General features: G+C 37.7%; 1 protein-coding gene across 2 annotated transcripts; it reads left to right on the top strand.

The window, feature by feature from the left end:
* The first annotated feature begins 1,272 nt into the window (after nucleotides 1-1,272).
* Nucleotides 1,273-7,355, top strand: LOC130728915 (uncharacterized). Of its 2 annotated transcripts, none has more exons than XM_057580491.1 (11): nucleotides 1,273-1,456; nucleotides 1,877-2,030; nucleotides 2,127-2,175; nucleotides 4,093-4,199; nucleotides 4,537-4,582; nucleotides 4,987-5,121; nucleotides 5,239-5,328; nucleotides 5,437-5,568; nucleotides 5,656-5,739; nucleotides 6,008-6,072; nucleotides 6,709-7,355. In XM_057580491.1, the coding sequence occupies exons 2-11, from the start codon at nucleotides 1,930-1,932 to the stop codon at nucleotides 6,899-6,901; spliced, it is 1,002 nt and encodes a 333-aa protein (XP_057436474.1). In that variant the 5' UTR covers nucleotides 1,273-1,456; nucleotides 1,877-1,929; the 3' UTR covers nucleotides 6,902-7,355. The 2 variants fall into 2 exon arrangements, with proteins under 2 accessions (XP_057436474.1, XP_057436477.1); XM_057580494.1 differs by having other exon boundaries at nucleotides 5,997-6,072; nucleotides 6,709-6,848.
* The last annotated feature ends 12,251 nt before the right edge of the window (nucleotides 7,356-19,606 follow it).

Raw genomic sequence — 19,606 nt, 5'->3', positions numbered from 1 at the left:
ACCATATTTTCTTTTTCCCTTGTGCCCACCTCTGGCTTTAATCATGATTCATGACATGAGAAGGACCCCATGTCTAATTGCCAACTTACTTTAGTCTTCACAAGAATCATGGACATCTCTGTCATTTGATGCTTGCAGTTGTAGATGCAACCACAAATCCTTTACCTTTAGTCATGTATCTTCTATGTGCATAGATAAAATTTAATGAGGTTGGGGGCCTAGCTCCTGAGAGATTGAAGAAGTGTGTGTTTGAAGTTTTGACTCAATAAATGTGTAGGGCTAAACCACAAAATGTGTAGGGCTAAACCACAAGTCTCAATCATATCAGTGTCACAAGTTAGACTTGCAATTTGACAAGAGGGGTGTCACAGGTTAAGTGAAACTTTTAATCTAAGTATTGAATAATCTATTTTAAATGATGAAGTATAAATATTATAATTGTTGATAAAAAAAAATAATTTAAAAATATTATGTATCGATCATATTTATCAGAGTACTCATTTTAGAAAGTGGTTTCTAAACATTGTACCGTGCCTTCAAGTCGTCTTTCGCCTATCCTTTGATTGTGCCTTTTGCAAAGCGAGAATTCACTACGCTATCCTTCTCAAAATTCCAAGGATGATCCCGTAATTGAAGATGGAAAATTTTGAAGTTTCCTTCTTCAAGCGAGATTCAGAGTTTCTTTCCTTAACTTTGCAATGCAAGATTTTAGAGTTTTACTAATGTTTGTGGAAGTTAAAATCTGCAACTAACACACATTTCAGTCGAATGTCGAGTCAAAGTCGTATGTCTATTTAACGGGACACTTTCCTATTATGTAAGTTTTAACAAAATGCAAATATAAAACTTATTTATTAATTTCTCAATTTACTCATATTTCAAGTTTAATTGATTATTTCCCCCTATTCAAGTATAATATTTCATTATTTGTCATACAAAAAGTTTTTTTTTGGTATAAACATCTGGTACCCGGTCACCCTTTGGATGCCACCAGATTCGGGATTTAGTCACAATTAAAGGTCCTCATCCCTCCCCTAGAGTGTATTGTGTGAGAATCGAACCCGAAATCTCTTTCCACACCCTTAGCCTGCGTTGCCAACTGAACTACCATCTTGAATTGTCATACAAAAAGTTATATTTCATACTTTTTACACACATTTGCATACAATGCTCACTAATCTTTTGGGTTTTGTTGGTTGGGCTTTTATAGTTTGGGCCTGACCGAGTTCTCTTGCTCCATAACTAAGGCCCGTAGAAAAAAAAACACAAATTTCTGGTCAACAGAACCGAACGGACGAACGAGTAACGTTGTCTTGGATCGGGTTGAAGTCTCCATCAACGACGTTGCTCTCTTCGTTCAGCTCATCGATTTTCCTTGCTCCTTTGGTCGCTCGCCGCAGCCTCCTTTGTCGCCGCCGTCACTCCGTTTTGCCGCCATCACGCCTTGATTTCTCAGGTAAGCTTCTGAATCAACCATTTGGGTGGGTATTCTTGTTGTTGTTGTTGTTGTTGTTGTTGTTCCTCTTCTTGGCCATTGGGCATTGGTGGAGCAAGAAGAAGAGAATTAGCGAACCCTAGAGGAGGAGGAACAGAAGAAGGAGGTTTGATAACAACACAAACACAATCTGGTAGAGTGAGGGAAAATGATTAATAGGAAGAAATTCAAAATTGGATTTCATAGTGGGGTTGGATTTTTATGTCAATTCAATCTTGTGATTTTCAGAGCTGAATCCTCTATACTACTACTACTACCTACATTATCTTTGTAGTTTTTTTGGTATATATTACATGTATTTACTATTTATGTTTATGTACTGTGTGTGTTGTTGTTGTTTAATGTGAACAATGTATGCAAATTCTGTGTGCTTGATGACAGGGGCAAGATATTATTGGTAATAGCTGCAGCATCTTGTAGAGAACTGAAAAGGAATGGAGTTTATGTGTCTTATTGTGGCCTTCTTTGTGATTGCGGTCTTAGGGTTTGTCTCTGTGGTCTTCTTTAGTGCATATAGCAGAAGAAACAACCATGAGTATGTCCTTATTTTCACTCATCTAGTCTAATACATTGACAAAAATGCTATGGCCTTGGATTGTTGGTTTAATATTTTCATTTTGGTTTTCATTAGGCATGTTGAAGCTCCGGCTATTTTTGAGGATCCTAATTCGTTGAAACAGGTAAATGTTTCCTCTTGCATTGTGTTACAGCATCTGTTGGGATGCAGGATACTTTTTGAGCAATCTTTATTTATTTATTTATTTTGGGGGCGTTCATTAGGAAGTGTAAGTTAGTGAGACAAGTCTAGACAGGGACGGAACTAGCTATATTAATAATAGGGCAGTCATCTGTCAAGCGAAACTTTTTCTCAATTGAATATTCATTAGGAAGTGTATTCAAATGCTGCATTTGCCCCCCTCACTATTTTCCCACCACCTTCTCTAGTTAACCAGTTTGGGTTTAAAAATTGTTCCCTATTCAATTTCCATGTTACCATCATATTCTTAAAACGGAAACTTAAACAGGTTAATCTCCAAAACAAGAAGAAAGGAAAGATAGTCTCCAAACAGGCCTACTTCAATATTGTTTTTCCAAAATTTTAATGGAAGTTAACTACTTTGAATGTGATAATTCTTACATGTTTTCAGTAGTGATCTTTAAATTAGTGAAATAATTCCAATTTCACATGTCATTCTCTTACATCTGCAGTCTCTGCTCTATTTTGAGCTGGACTGGTTGGTATTTTGTGGCCTATCCTTGATTTTTTTTTTCTATAAGTGTAATAAGGATAGCTTAGGATATGAAATATCGCCAGCTGTATTAACAGCTGTATCCAGCTGTATTGACAGCTGTATAGTTAGTAGTTAGAATTCTGTTAGGATTCTGTTAGTGTGGTTAGCTTTCTGTTACAGCTTACCAACTCTCTATATAAGAGAATCTCACTCTATTGTAAAGGTTAGCAAATCATAATAGAAAATTCAGTTTACGATTCTATGTCTATTTCTCTCTTTTTCCCTCTTTCTGTTTCTGTTAATATGGTATCAGAGCCTATCCTAGATCCATTTGTTGTGGAGACCTCCCATTATTGGGCCACCCGTTGTTAATCCCACGTTCCAGTCTGTTCAATCCTGGACGTGAGGGGGTGTGTTAGAAGTCCCACATTGGCTAGAGATAGAGCCAAGATAAGCTTTATAAGGGTAGTGCAAACCTCAACTCTTGAGCTAGCTTTTGTGGTTGAGTATAGGCCTCCTAATTTCTAATACTGAGTTGCAGATCCCTTTTCAAACACCTCTGGTTTTGTGTGATAATATGAGTACTGTGTTGCTTACTCATAATCCCATTCTCCACACTCGAACTAAACATATGGAACTGGATATATTTTTTGTTCGAGAAAAGGTTCAGGCCAAGCAGCTTGCAGTTCAACATATTTCTTCAGAGCACCAAAGGGCTGACATCTTCACCAAAGCTTTGTCTCCTACTAGGTTTCAGTTTCTAAGAGACAAACTGAGTGTGTTTGACAAACACAAGTTTGTCCAACCCCCTCCAGTTTGCGGGGGTGTATAAGTGTAATAAGGATAGCTTAGGATATGAAATATCGCCAGCTGTATTAACAGCTGTATCCAGCTGTATTGACAGCTGTATAGTTAGTAGTTAGAATTCTGTTAGGATTCTGTTAGTGTGGTTAGCTTTCTGTTACAGCTTACCAACTCTCTATATAAGAGAATCTCACTCTATTGTAAAGGTTAGCAAATCATAATAGAAAATTCAGTTTACGATTCTATGTCTATTTCTCTCTTTTTCCCTCTTTCTGTTTCTGTTATCATTTTCTAGTTTTATAATGGAAGTTAGGAAGGATTCACCATCCCAAGTGCATCTGCATACATCTTTGAACACCTTTCACCCAAAGAGACATGTCAAATTCCAGTATACCGTGCTTTGACAATCTCATATTTGACTTTCGTATGTATATAAATAATCTGTATTGCAAACTTAGTATATTTATAAAGGTTGTTGGGAGGTAAAATTAATGCATATGTCTATGAAGATACCTCCCAGTTGTAAATTAGTTTTGACTGATTTTAACTCTGTTTCTTTAGGTTCCTTGCCCACACATTGTTGATCCAGCGTCAAAGTATATCTCTTTGATAGTTCCTGCATTCAATGAAGAGCATAGGCTTCCTGGAGCCCTTGAGGAAACTATGAAGTAAGTCAAAGCACACTGTTTTTACCAAGATTTATGTTTTCATTGTTCATATAAATATGTTAACATGCTGAACTTCCCATTCCTCAAGAAAAAAGAAGAGTGGAAGCAACCACATTGTGCGGCCAACAGAAGGGAAAAATCTGAACTTGTACAGAATTGATAAATTTATTTTTTATGCACGTTCTTCACGGTACCATTTATATGAATGGGTTAGTACTTCATACATAGAGTAGTGGTGTAAGTAGTTACATAACTGCGGCTCTTGTGAAGTAGCATAGCATTTATTGTTAAAGGTTGTTACCAAGATCATAATTTTACTTATGCCTTCACTTTGTAGTTATCTTCAACAACGTGCCTTAAAGGATCCTTCATTTTCATATGAGGTACTTCCAGTTTCTTTTATTCAACCGCTTATGGTTTTATCTTTACAGCCCTAGTTTAATTCCATTCTCTTGAAATTTTGTTTTAGATTGTAGAATATTGTCTTGAGAATATTTTTATGTTATTTAGAGTTTTAAGGGAAACTATATATTACACCATGTAAAAGGATGTAATAGTAAAATAATCACTCTAATGTATCTGGTAAACTTATATAAAATAGGCTTTATTTCACTCATGAATTTTACAAATGTCAAGTGAAACTAACTTCCTGTATCCATTCCATTCAAATAATTTTGGTCTAAAATGGCATATTTGAAACTCTTTCCCCAATGTACTTTTACCCAACTGTGTTGTAACTTTCTGTGGACACGCCTATGCTTTCTCTTATCAATGAACACTTGAGCAGGTTGTGATTATTGATGATGGAAGTGCTGATAGTACTAAAAGAGTAGCCTTTGAATTTGTAAGGAAATACACAGTAGACAAGGTAAGGGTCATCCTTCTTGGAAGAAATCATGGCAAGGGAGAAGCAATCAGAAAAGTGAGTCTAATTTAAATTATAACATTTAAAATATAATCCTTATATTGAATGGCTGTGTCACATTATGCTTGTTGATAATTAAGGCTTTCTTCTTTCATTGAAAGCATTGTATTACAGGGCATGTTGCACTCACGTGGTGAATTACTTCTTATGCTTGATGCTGATGGAGCAACTAAGGTCACTGACCTAGAGAAGCTTGAAAATCAGGTTATTGAAATGCTAGAATGTGCATGTTTCATAGATCTTATAATCATATTTTTGTTCATATTTCTGGTGCTAGGTGTTGATATACATTCTCTTATGTTTTGCTGTCAGATTCAAGCTGTTGCCAAAAAGGAATTTCATCAGGAAGATTCAAGTGGTAGTGATCCTAGCTTTAGAATATCTGATATCCCTGTTGTTGCTTTTGGTTCACGAGCTCATCTAGAGGAGAAAGCTTTGGCTTCAGTTAAGTGTGGCCTTCTTCATTCTTTGTTTTATTTTTGTCATGTGTGTAGATCATATTGGTTGAATAACTTAGCTTACTGTCTACAGAGGAAGTGGTACCGCAATTTTTTGATGAAGGGGTTCCATCTTGTGGTTCTCTTAGCTGCTGGTCCAGGAATACGTGATACACAGGTTATTTCCTACTCCATTTACTTTTCACCTGGCATTCTTATTTGGTACTCTCATGACGGACATCCTGCTTAGAAATAGTAAGTATACATAATGACCGAAAGCTTTGCCATACTTGGTTTGTCATGAATGTCAGAATGTCTGTTGAATGTTGATATTAGTACATTTGTCTTTGGCTTTTCAGTGCTTCACTGCTTCTCCAATGCTTTAACTTGAGCATGCATATTGATTTTGGTTTTTGTTGTCTAACATTGACTTAGTACATCCACAGTGTGGTTTCAAGATGTTTACTAGGGCTGCAGCTAGGAAGCTTTTTTCAAATGTCCGCTTGAAAAGGTGATTGCTCTTACAACTCTACTATAGAATGCAATGGAGTTGCTTCGTAATTCAGAAATAATAGAAAGTTGATTGTTCATACCTTATTTTGTTATTAAATTGTTTTCTCAATCTTTATTCCTTCGCTATAGTTTTCCAGAGCTACTTTTCTTGGTTTATGAAATGTTGCATTTCTATCATTAGACTATACTCCTGTCTATAGGTTTTGATCAGGGATAAACATTTTTGCAATCTTTTCAGTTATATGAAGATAATTATATACATTATTCCTTGGGCTTATCTATCTAGAATTTAGACCATAATAATTTGATTAGAACTATTCATTAAGATAATAAAGCATGTAAATTCTTTATCCAGAAAAGAAAGAAAGCAAATTTTGACTTGTTTATCATTCTCTTTAAACATTATCGAATTACTCACAATCAAAAGTGCTTCCTTTTGAACAATTACTCCATGGTAAGGCTTTTTTTTTGAAAGAATGGTAAGGCTATTATTACGCAAGACTCTATGTTGCTGCTATTCCTAGGAAATCACACTCGATAATAATTCTAGACATTGTGGTCTCTTGTTTTAACTTTTAATCCACTTTCTCTGATTCTACAATAATTTTCTATAATAGTCTGTCATTCTGTGCAGGTGGTGCTTCGATGTTGAATTAGTCTTTCTGTGTAAATGGTTTCGGATCCCAATTTCAGAAATCTCTGTAAATTGGTCTGAGATTCCAGGATCCAAGGTGAATCTTTTGAGTATACCTAACATGCTTTGGGAGCTTCTACTCATGTCTGTGGGGTACAGGACTGGTATGTGGAGAATTTCTAATTGTACCTGAGCTTTCATGTTCAATTCCAACTCGGAAGAAAAATGGCGTTTTCCTGGGAAGATTGACCTCTTATCTTAGTATACTCCCATGCCGGGCTTGAGGGACAATAGTGCAATATTTAATGTTTCTCTGACTAACCATAACCTTCCAGATTATGCTGTTCAGGTTGAAGTCATGGAGATATAGTCAACAGTTCATATTTTTACTGTTTAACAGGAAAAAGCTTATGATCACATAATTTTGTATGTTTTCTTACAGTAAAATGAACATATTGATAACACTTCACTCCTTAGGTGTAGTGAGTTATTTTGATGATGGTTTTTGCACATTACTCCTGGAAGGAAGTGGTGTAGACTTCTGTAGATGGTGTAGACTTCGCCCATAAAGAAGTTGCAGCCCCTTTTTTCCGAATAGTATGATACATTAACATTGAATGAATGATTGAAGACTATTAGTTTTGCAATTTATTTCAAATTTGACTTAACTTGTTTTCTTAACAATTTATGTTAATATATTATTTATCATATAGTACCATACAAATTACATTGTCATTGGTTCGATCGCAGTTGAATCAAAACACCGTGAACTAGGGCCTTAAGGTTCAACTTTTGAAAGTTTTAAGGTTCTTGGGATGAGTTGGGCCAAAGTTCACAAATTCAGAAGACCCCACTTCATTATGAAATCTCATAACTGAACTTTTTTTTAGTTGGTATTGTCCATGTCGGTGATCCAAGAAACTAGACTCAGAATCCCTCCAGAAGAGAAATCCTAAACCTACGCCGTTTTTGGTATATCAAGCGAACATGCTTAATTACAATGATCATTTTCCTTACCGTACCAAAAAAAAATGACCATTTTCCTTTTTTTTTTGGTCAAAGGTTCATCGGATTAAGGCATAAGCTAAGCCAAACGGCACTTACAAGCAAAGGGTAACGAACCCTAGAAAGGAGCACATACAGCATAGCACACATATACTCATTACAGAACAAGCTAGCATGCTCTAACACACTTGGATCAGTAAAATCCAAACTACACAGATCAAAGACTAAACAAACACACTTAATCTCTAACCAAACTTGATATGCTACTCTCAAAGCGAAAAACTAATCTTATGATTTTTATGTCGCTTTTAGCCAGGCCGACTCTGCCGGTACCGCAGATAACTGCATCTGCTTCAAGGCTTTCATCACCACAAGGTGCTCATGAGGCACCACCACAAGAACTGAGAAGAGCAGAAGGCAAGCCAGGGAGTGAGATGAATGCGCAGCGAAACAGGACCAAGGGGGAGACGGTGGCCCACGGCCGCGGGCAGAGATCTCGGACGGTGGCTGGTGGCTGACGGCCGCGGAAGGTGGTGGAACGGCCGGAGGTTGCAGATCTAGTCTGGCGAAGCCAAGGGCCGCAGATCTGATGAGAGGGGAGGAGAAAAAGGTAGGATCCTTGGTCCCTAACGGCGAGTTTGATTGTGGTCACAGATCTGATAGTGTCTGAGAAGAGGATGATGGTGGCAGTGGAGGAAAGGTAGAACCTTATACCTAAACCATCTATAACTTTGGACCTATACAATCGAGGCCCAAGTATCTATATATGCTGCAGAGTGTTATATCACTCGCACAATAGAGGTCATATGGTTTGCCATACGAGAGAACTATGTGCTAATCAAGAAGGCTTTTGGCGGGCATTAAAGAATCGCCCAAGTCTCAACCTATATTAGGTCGCTAATGAATTTTTACACGTCTAGGGCGAGCTTTCAACTGGGGAAACTTATGACCATTTCAGATATCTTTATTCTTTTGTGTGTGGTAAGCTTCCATTTTTATCTTTATATATAACTTTTTAAACATCGAGCAAATTTTAAAGGTTTAAATACTTTGGAGGTCCCTGAATTCCTGTAATTTTTTTTTAATCAGAATAGGTCCCTACTCGTGTTTCCAGCTTATGTGGCTTAATTTTTGCTGAATCAAATATTCCACGTGGCTTTTATATATTTTTTAAAAACACATGGATTAAAAAAATAAAATTGAACATTTAAATTTAAAATTAAAATCTTATTAACCTAATTAACCCTAAATCTAATTAACCCTAAATCCATAAATCTAAGGGTTTAATTTTAAATTAAAATGTTTAATTTTAAATTTTAAATCTAATTAGGGATTTAGGTTAATTAGATTAAGGGTTTAATTTTAAATTAAAATGTTTAATTTTATTTTTTTAATCCATGTGTATTTAAAAAAAATCTAAAAGCCACGTGGAATCAATGACTCAGCAAAAATTGAGCCACCTAAGCTGTTAACACGAGTAGGGACCTATTCTGATTAAAAAAAATTTTCAGGGATCCGGAATCGGAAAAAAAATTTCCAATGACTTATTTTCGTATGGGGAACAGTTTCAGGGACCTCTAGAGTATTTAAGCGAATTTTAAAATATGAATGTTAATGTAGATCGAGAAATTGGAAGAGTTAACACTATCAGACTATAGATGTTCCTAACTTAAAAATGATTGTCTTATTTGAAGGATACATTTTGAAGTAATAAATTCTAGAGAAATTGGAACATTCGCTCCAGTTAAAAAGTCATCGCCAAAAATGATTGTTTTAGGTTACTCAAGCTTGTCATGACCTTAAAGACAAAGATGCTTCAGCAAAACTTGCCTTTGAATTACCATTAACTAGATATTATACCCGTGCGTTGCACGGGTTTACTTACAATATTATTTTTTAACATTATATGAACTATTATAGTTTTAATAAATAAAACTAAAATATATTTTAATTATAAATATAAAAAAATTGTGTTAAGACAGTTTAATAAATATAATTAGAGTTATTTTTGTCTAAATAATTAATATTACCACATTTAATTATTGATATATAGTTATTAGCATAGAAATAATTTTAACAGTTAGATCAAAAAAAAATTTTAACAGTTTAAAACTTTATTGACTTAATAATAAAAAAATCATTAAGTTAATTTAAAATATTTAAATTAAGTAAAAAAAGGTTATACAAATTATTAAGTAATAAGTGTTTAATATCATGAAATAAGTCTTAATATCATTTTTTATACTTTTTACCGGGAAAGTCATTTGGTGTGACCCTTCAACACCAAGAAGAATAAATTAATTTTAACTTTTAGAATTATAATAAGTTATAACTTAAATAGCTTTATTAAACTTATTTGGTTTCCAAATGTTCTCTCACAGCCGATAGCCGTGAGACTAATTCCTCGAAACACTACAATCGTGTTAAGTGGATTAGTCTATCAGAAAAAAATATTTATACAACTTTGATCATTATTATTTTTCTCTATTATGCTTCCTCGAGTAATTTGTAATAATATATCATAGTTTATATTAAATACCTTTAAGCATTTTTTTTATTTTAAAACTATTTTATTTCAATTATTTATTAAAAAAATATTCTTTTATTATTAACTAATTTTAATTTTTAGTATTCCTCAAAGGCAAAGCTTAATAAAATTTTATGTTTTAAAAAAAAGAAATAGTTGATGAATAGTTTTTAATAATACAATTTTTTCAGTTTTAATTAGTTTTTAATATATTTTTTACAAAGAAAATTTATTATTTCTTAATGTATTTTAATACAAAGGTATGAGAATTTTATGGTTTAATGCATTTAATATAATACTAAAGTTTCCTTACTCACGTTCAAAAAAAAAGTCTCCTTACCCTTTGTAATCATAAAATTTATAATTGTGTATATTTTTCATTATTTTAAAATTTTCTTGAATCTTTGTGCAATATTTTCCCTATAGTAGCATGTATGTAGTTACTCTGAAAGAATTGTAACAATTAGAATCAATTAGAATTCAAGATAAATAAGTTAGTGATAATAAAAATGTTATTAGACAATATGAAATTAAAACATTTTCGTCGATTAGAACCATATCGGTACTAATTAATTCCTTGTTTCCATATATATATTGAAAGTGTCTTATATCCGTGAAACTTACACTTTTATATTTTCCAATCATCTGCCGTGGAGGATAGATCACAAAGGAATGTGCGTTCTTTTTTGTTATTGATGATCTTTCTCCTGAAATTAAGAAAAAAGAAATGAGTAATTTGGAAAAAACAGTTTTTAAATTTGCTAATATGATAAAAAATGACATACTTGTTGAAATGACTTGTAAAAGTTGTCATTCTTTTCTCATAGGCTTTTAGAGTCTAAAATATGTATGATTTGAGTGTGAGTGAGTTGTTTATAAACTCTATATAGAGATGTGCAATAGTGCATGATTTATTGTAATTGCATTTTTTCAATTTAATGTAGGTAGATGAATAGGCACTTGGCATTTTCACTTTTTCAGTTTTTGAAGAACTGTCATTGAATTTGTGATTGGAATATGAAGAGATGTAATTGTTGCTTTATTGCTTTGAAATGACAGGTTATGGATTTGTGGAGAATTGATGAGGGGGGGGAGGGGGGGTGTATAATCTCAGTTAATCACAATTCAGGTTGATATTTTTTCTTAATTAATCATATATATATATATATTTTGTTAAGTTACTTTGAGCAGTCCTATGCCTTGATCCTATATATGTATATTTTTTGGTCAATTGCCTTGATCCCGAAAAAAGATGCAAGTGGAGACTGATTATTGTGGACTGACCATTTTTCTTTTCTATGCAAGGCCTTATTCATTGTCTGATTATATTATTTGTTTTTGGATACATATTGATTGTTTGATTTGATCATTTGATGGCACTAAGTTACGTTTTCACATGTGTTAAGCTAAAAATTACGAGTACTACGATTCTCGACATCATGGTGCAAAGGTATATTCTCGACAGAAAGGGTTACGGCGAGACCGGCGACTCAGCACATGGTGTCCCCCAAAGCCAAGTTAGTAAGAGCTATATCTCGACAAACTCAGCAGATAAAGGAATCTCGATCATCCTAACGGAAGAGGCAGTTACCGAGTAACAAGCAACTACAAGCACGTGCATATACCCACGATGCCACGAATAGCAACGGCTACCCACGACTCAGGACCACCCACGTGGCAATAGAGTCACGTGCGCGAAGACCACTGGCTAAACGTGGGGTAAGGCGCCAAAATTCAAACCCACGAAGCCATCATGCATTAAAAAAAAACCGCCAAGAACGTGGAGGCAGAAACAACACTATAAATAGAAGAAGCAGCAGCAGAAAGGGGGGTTCCCAACTCAAACTCTGAAAATTCACCAAAAAGCTCTAAATGTCCGCATCAATGAGACTCAGAGAGCAAAACGTGATGATGGAGGAGTATGTTGCAGAACCAACACTTTAGTTTTCCTGTATTTAAGCTTGTTAATTCCCCAGTTCTTCTATGCATTTTCCCGTCGAGATCCTCATCTCTTGTAGCTTTTATGTTATTTTGATGTATGTGATTTCTTTGTAATTGACCTGTGCTTAATGAAATTCAGTTCTGTTTGAACCAACTCGTCGTTGTCGAAAAAAGCATTTACACACACAACACTTTGGCAAAGCGTTTTCTCAAAAGGACCCCGAATCTAAACTTCCTTTAGTCGAACTAAGAGGATATTTGTTTACCAAAAATCCACGTAAACAAATTGGCACACCCAGTGGGACCGTTTTTGTGAAAACTAAGTTTTACAGAAGCGTTTTGTGTGTTTAGTTTATTGCATGCTATTTGGTATTTGTTACTTGCCTTGATTGTGATTTATATGCACCTGAGGAGTGGTAAGACTATAAGTATGGCAAGCAATCGAGGGAGAACCTCCCCCCAAGGGTCTAACGTGGGCAATCAGGGTAGCCCCGGGGGAAGTAGTGGTAATAATAATGAGGAAGTGTCTACTGGGATGGGACCTGGCACCACTCTGCCAACCCAGAATGTGGCAATCTCTGCAGTTGCAGAAATACCTGTATCTACATCAGTGCAGGCACAAATTGTTCCAACTATCACGAGAGGAGATATGCCTTATGGTATGCCCATGTCTGTAATGCAAGGCATACAGGGCACATATTCGACATTCCCCGAGAATGTTCCTCCATTTAGCATACCCCCCTTTGGGGCAAATGGAACAATGTTGAACTTAGGGAGTCAAGTTAGCCCTCCCGGCACTATCCCTGGGTCCAGTTCACAAATTTATTTGTCTACAGGTATGAATACTGGTTCACTTCAAGCCATTAGGCAGCAAGTAGATGATAGTAACCATGAGATGGTTAACATGTTATCTCGACAGATAGATGAATTAATTAACCCTGTGCTCCAAAATAATAATGCCAATAATCAGCATTTGGCACGTCAGATGGATCGTTTGGCGACAGCTTTGGGAGCACTAGTCGAAATTCAACCAGCACCAGGGGTTAACCAGATCCCATTGCCTAACCATGTCCCTGCCCCTGTGCGTTATCAAGCGCCACAACACCAGGAGATGGGGGCAAACCCTTTGTTTAGGGGGAACGAGGCAGTGCAGCCACCATTGCAAAATGTGTATATGGTAAACAGGGAAGAACATGCTGATGGTGTGTTAGAAAGAATTCGACACCAGAATGCTGGGGGGCAACAAAATGTTGCTGCCGTAGTGGAACAATTGTTGAACCAACATGGTTTCAACGTGGGTTTCGCGAATAGACCCCATTTCGTCTCAGCCTTTACAGAGGAGGTCCTCGAATCAGAACTTCCTCGAGGTTGGAAGGTCCCCAAATTTACTAAGTTCTCGGGGGATTCAGGAGAGTCCACTGTGGAACACATAGCCAGGTACCAAATCGAAGCAGGGGACTTGGCCATCAATGAAAATTTAAAGATGAAGTACTTCCCGAGTTCTTTAACTAAGAATGCATTTACCTGGTTCACCACCCTCGCTCCTAGGTTAGTCCACACATGGGCCCAGTTGGAAAGGATTTTCCATGAACAGTTCTTTAGGGGAGAGTGCAAAGTGAGCTTGAAGGATTTGGCTAGTGTCAAAAGAAAGCCAGCAGAATCTATTGATGATTATCTAAACAGGTTTAGGATGCTTAAATCCCGATGTTTCACTCACGTCCCTGAACACGAGTTAGTGGTCTTAGCCGCTGGTGGTTTAGAGTATTCTATTAGAAAGAAAATCGATACTCAATACATTCGAGATATGTCTATGCTCGCAGATAGAGTAAGGCACATCGAATTGCTAAAGGCCGAAAAGTCTGAGGAAAGGGCCAAAACTACTAAGTGGCCAAAGAAGGAAAAAGTGGCGTACATAGATGCTGACCCAGTATGTCAAAGTCCATGTGTCTATCGAGAAGTCCCTGCAGACATCGAATTAAATGATGTCAATCTGGCTGAACTTCAGCCAGGCGATCCTTATGTTTGTAAAGCATTGAAGCCACGTGAAAACAAACTTGGGGAGGAAAACCCCAAGAGCACGATTCCGGCTGTGAAAACTTATACTTTTGATGTGACCAAATGTGATGCAATTTATGATATACTTGTGTCTGATGGTTTGCTTGTGGTCCCTAAAGACCAAAAACTTCCTTCTCCTGAACAAAGGAAAAGGAAGAAATATTGCAAATATCACAACTTTTTTGGCCATTGGACCTCACAGTGTGTTCGTTTCAGGGACCTTGTGCAAGGGGCATTGGACTCAGGAAGACTCAAGTATGATGAAAAAGCCAAAAGTCAAATGAAGATCGATTCTGATCCACTGCAGATAGCTGAGGCCAACTATGTAGAGCCTTTCTACATTGGCATGGTCGACATTTCTGAAAAGTTAGGTCTGGGCTTGACGCTTGAAGAGGCAAGAAAAGAAAACATAACTGTCGAAGAGCCAGAAGTCGAGAAAGAAGTGAGCTTGGAAGAGGTTTATCCCAAGGCTGGAGAAACTCTAGTCGAGTTTCTATCCCGGAGCAAAGATGGCGAGAAAGAAGTCATGCTGTGCCCTCGATGCAGCGCCGTTTTCGACAAATCTGCAGCCAAGGCTTACCAAGATTTAGAAATGAAAAGGCATTATCAGAAGAAAGCTCCTGTGTCCAGGAGACTGAAATACCCCCGCGAGGAGTGGGTTGAGAGAGATCAAGAACTCGATGGCCATAAAGGCCAAAAGTTAAGAAGTAAGGACAAGACTTATGTCCCTGATGCTGGGTTACCAAAAAATCAATGGTTTAAGCCAGCACCTACAAGGCCAAAACCATACCCCAAGTGGCAGAAAATCGATTTAGGCCAGGGATCTTCCTATATCAACAATTCCCGTGTGTCGCGGAACTATTCCTATGGCTCTGGGAACTATTATGCTCCTGAACAAATGACCAGGACTCAATTCAGACGTTTCCTGAGGAAAAGGAAAGCGGAAAGGGAAAGGGGTGGCAAGTTCCGTTCATTATGGGACATAAAGCCAGAAGACAACCCGCGCAATGAACCTAGTGTAGCGTCAATCATCAATCTGAAGGTATGAAAAACGGTAGAAAGGGGGGGTTTGAATAACGTTTTCAGTATAAAACTTCCACCTTAAAGATTTTGACAAATCTTTCGAGAACTTAAGTGCAAAAGATAAGAGATAGAAAAGCACACAAGGATTTTATCCTGGTTCACTTGATAAATCACTCAAGCTACTCCAGTCCACCCGTTAAGGTGATTTCTTCCTTCTTAGAATGAAGGCAATCCACTAATCAGGTAAGAGTTACAACTGCACTTGAAACCTACAAGTGACTAACAATTACACTGACTTAGCTCACACTAAGATTCACTCTCTTAGTCTTCTCTAGGATCCGATCAACCTTGATCTCCTAAAGGAACTAAACAAACTGTTTATCAAAGAATCGTTTACAAGAGATTTGCTTCTAAAAAGCTAATAGTAAACTCAATGAATTTCAGATGAAAGAAAACTTAGAAGATTTGAATATATCTTGTGTATGTGAATGCTTCTAGCTTCTAGCCGTTTCTTTCAGTCTTCAGCCTCTTTATATACTCCAAGGATTAGGGTTGAGCGATGCATGGGAAATGCTACCGTTGGAGGGCAGTTCTGGAAAATCCAGCTTCTGCTGTGGCTGAGAACGTTAGGTAGGTCGTCAGGAAGGTACAGTTGCTTTTGTACTTGGATAGCGACGCGACCTTTAAACCTAGGAGACTTCTGATCAGAGGAATGCTTCGTATTGGAACTTGTGAAGCCGGTTGATCAGAGTCAGAGGGAAAGCACAGATCCTCTGACCATTGTATCTTCTGATTCTGAACTCAGAGGGAAGAACATGGCCTTCAGAGTTTCTTGCTTCTGGACTTCAGAGTTTCCACTATTCAGCTTCTGGATCTTCAGAGTCTTCTACACCATCAGAACATCTGAATCTTCAGTGTTTCTTGGTTATCAGAACTTCTGGATCTTCAGAGCTTCTAGCGACTGAGTCCACATCAGAGTTTGTATAGCTTCAGAACTTCTGAAGCTTTTCCACTGTTCATACTGAACATGGTGAATGCGAAAGCGTTGCTTGGGTCACTCTTTATACACAGTGCTTCTGATTTGTGTGAGATTGAGTTGAGGTCAGAACCTGCAAATAGCACACTCAGAAAAACACGTTAGAGTACCACAATTGTTCATATCAAAAGGTTAACTTGTAATCATCAAAACATAGAGTTGTACTACTAGATCAAAACTTGATCTTACAATCTCCCCCTTTTTGATGATGACAAAACTAAGATTTTTGATGAACAATTCTTAAACATTAAACTGAATTCACTCAGAGTTTAGAGATATAGAATAATACTTATCCTGATGTGAATAGTTTATCTTGCTCATTCTGAATTCAAGTCACTGCTTGATTCTGAGCTTAGCTCCCCCTGAATCTAATACTTGATGAAAACGTTAGTAAAGTCTAGATTCTGAGCTAAATAATATAAGAGTTCAGAGTGAAAAACTTATGACATAGATGAAATTCGAGTAATCAGAGCGCATAAGTAATCAGAGTCATGGACAAGGTATCAGAGTCTTGGGTATCAGAGTCAACTTATAATCACTTCAGAAGAAGTGAAATGTATTCCTTGTATTTGCCCAGTGACACATCTATGGTCATGAAGGTGGAACTCTTAAAATCTCCAAAAGAAAAATAAATCACACTAACACATCTTACACATCAAAAACTGGGTTTACTCCCCCTTTTTGTCATAAGCAAAAAGCTTGGGGTGTGAAAAACTTAGCTTGAAGTACAAGGTACTCCCCCTTAGAGAAGGTCTAAGTTTAAAGAAAAAGAAAAAGATGCAAGAATCAGAGTTAGGCGAAATAAATGGAAGAGTTAATGCAAGAGAAGAACGTTTACCACCGGTCAAGTGAGTAAAGAGAAGGGTCAGTTACCAAGAACTTAACCTCGAGAAACTGTAGGAGCATTAACTTTCAGAGATAAAGTGAAGCCTATATAAAGCGTTGGAGAGAGAGGTAAGCTTCACACCTCGAACAATTTTCAGTAAGAAAAAAATGGCATCATACATCGTAGCACTAGAAGAGCTGAGGAAGAAGGCCTTTGAAGAGGACTTGTTCCTGAACATCAGGCATCCAGAGGGTACAACTACCATCGCGGAGCTGACACGGACACTGCTGGAAGAGGACCTGCGTCCAGAGTTGGAGAGAGACCTGAAGGAATTTCTTGCCTTCGTGGAGGAGGTGCAAGAACTCAGCCGGCTTGAACTCAAGCTGCTGGAAGAAAAAGAAAGTTTGGAAGAGGAGCTCAATACTGCAGAAGAGATTCTGGAGAGGGATGAGCTAAAGGACAGGCTCAGCAACATCCAGCATGTACTGGAGCGTCTGGAGAAAGATAGGTCAGAGCAGCGCCAGGAGTGCAGAAGAATGAGGAGGGATCCTCCATTCTAGATTTTATGATGTAAAGAGATATGATGTAAACATAGAAATATGATGAATAAAAAAGATTTTTGCAAACATATGTGACACAAATATATATGTAGATATGCATATAGAATCACAAACGAATAAAATAGAATAAGTAAATAAAAAGAAACAGAGTTTAAATAAAACAACGTTAAATAAAAAGAAAGAAAATGAAGAGATCCTAAAACTAAGGTTTGTCAGATCGTCGCAGAAGTTCCATCATCATGTGCTTCATCTCAATCAGCATGGATTCATGAATGTCAAGACGCTGTTCCATGATGTCGAGTCTGGATGAGCTTGTCTGAGTAGAACTGGAAGGAACATTCTGAGCAGCTTGAGGATCTGGAATGGAAGCGGAAGCAGCAGGAGTAAACACAACTGGTGCAAGTGCTTGGCATCTAAGAGCGTCAGCCTCAGCTTCAAGTCGCTCTGCCTCAAGTCTGGCTTGTTTAGCAGCTTCTTCTGCTTGAGCCTTCTTTCTCTTGGCTTCTTCAATGGCTTCAAGAAGCTTATTTCTCTGTTCTTGTTCATGAAGAGCCACCCTTCGAGCAAACCTTTGCTTTGCAGCCTCAATGCTCTGACTTCCCTCTGCATGCAGGAGCTGCATCATAATTGGAACTTGAGCCACTAGCCAAGTGCCCAGATTGTTCCACTCATCAGCCACACATTCAGCATTCTCACTGAGGTTAGTCTGACCGTGCACATTGCGGAGCCTCAAAGAGGCTTCATGATAGAAAATATTGATGCACTCAGAGAGAGATGTGGGTTGGAGGTGAGTATAGGGAATTATGGAGAGGTTGGTTTCAGGAGAGGCTGGGTGATTGCTGCTATGAGCTTCAGAGGCACCTTGTGGAGAACCAATGTTAATCAGTTGAGCATTGGGTTCAGAGGTTCCAAGGTGAGGGTCTGAAGTTTCAACCAGAGGATGGGGTGATCTAACCGAGGATTGGTTAGACACTGAATGTTCGGGTTCAGGTTCTGGTTGAATAGGCTCTTGTTGGTCAGGGACAGGGTGAGCTTGTTGAGCCAAAGGGTCTGCCTCTTGGATAGGAATGGCCAAGATAGGTTCATCTGGGTCAACTAGACGTTCAGGTCTAGGGCCAGGATATCTCCTAGGGCTTGGACAAGTAAGGTAATATTCCTCTAAGGTAGACACCTTTTCTTTTCTAACCTCCATGAATTTTCTAATGGATTCAGAGTTATTGGAGGGAGAAGAATCAGCAACATTGGTTGGGAAGGATACAGGTGTAAAGGCTGTTGAAGAGTCTGTATCCGTGGTTCTGGCAGCAGGACGTTCTGATGCTCTGGGAACAGAGTGATCAGACGTTCTGGGTTGTGGTTCTGTTTGGTTTGGCTCTGGTTGTTCATGGATGATTGGCTCAGAAGATAATGGGTCGTACGGAATGGTGAGGAGAGAGGTTGGTTCTTCTGACCTAGAGGGTTGGTTCTGAAGCAAATTCCAGAGAGGTGCTTCAGTAGGGGAAGGTTGAAAGAAGGAAGATCTTGGGGAATGTGGTGGAGTGGTGGTTTGTGCGGCTGGTTGGGATTCAGGAATAGGAGTGAGGGGATTTGAGGAGTGTTGGAGCAAGACAGAAATAGGGAGTGCATCAAATAAATTCAAATCATCATCAGAAGCAAGTGCAGGCTTACTTGAATGTGCTGATGATCGAGTCACTCTGGCAGGAGGTTCAGTCCTTCTGACCACTTCAGCAGTTGGTTCCACCCGAGTAGGCTTCACCACGATTCTGACCTTCTTCTTCTTCTTCTTGGGAGGACCATCCTCATTGTCACTATCATCACCATCATCAGGCTTTCTCTTCTTCTTTTGGACCAGAGGGACATCGGATTCCTCAGAAGATTCGTCCAGTAGCATCTTCCTCTGAGCTTTCTTCTTGGGAGGAGAAGGAAAC

Source organism: Lotus japonicus, chromosome 1 (genome assembly GCF_012489685.1).
Source record: "Lotus japonicus ecotype B-129 chromosome 1, LjGifu_v1.2".
Taxonomy (NCBI): Eukaryota; Viridiplantae; Streptophyta; class Magnoliopsida; order Fabales; family Fabaceae; genus Lotus; species Lotus japonicus.
The sequence above is the reverse complement of the archived record's forward strand: the minus strand, read 5'-3'. Positions and strand labels throughout refer to the sequence as shown.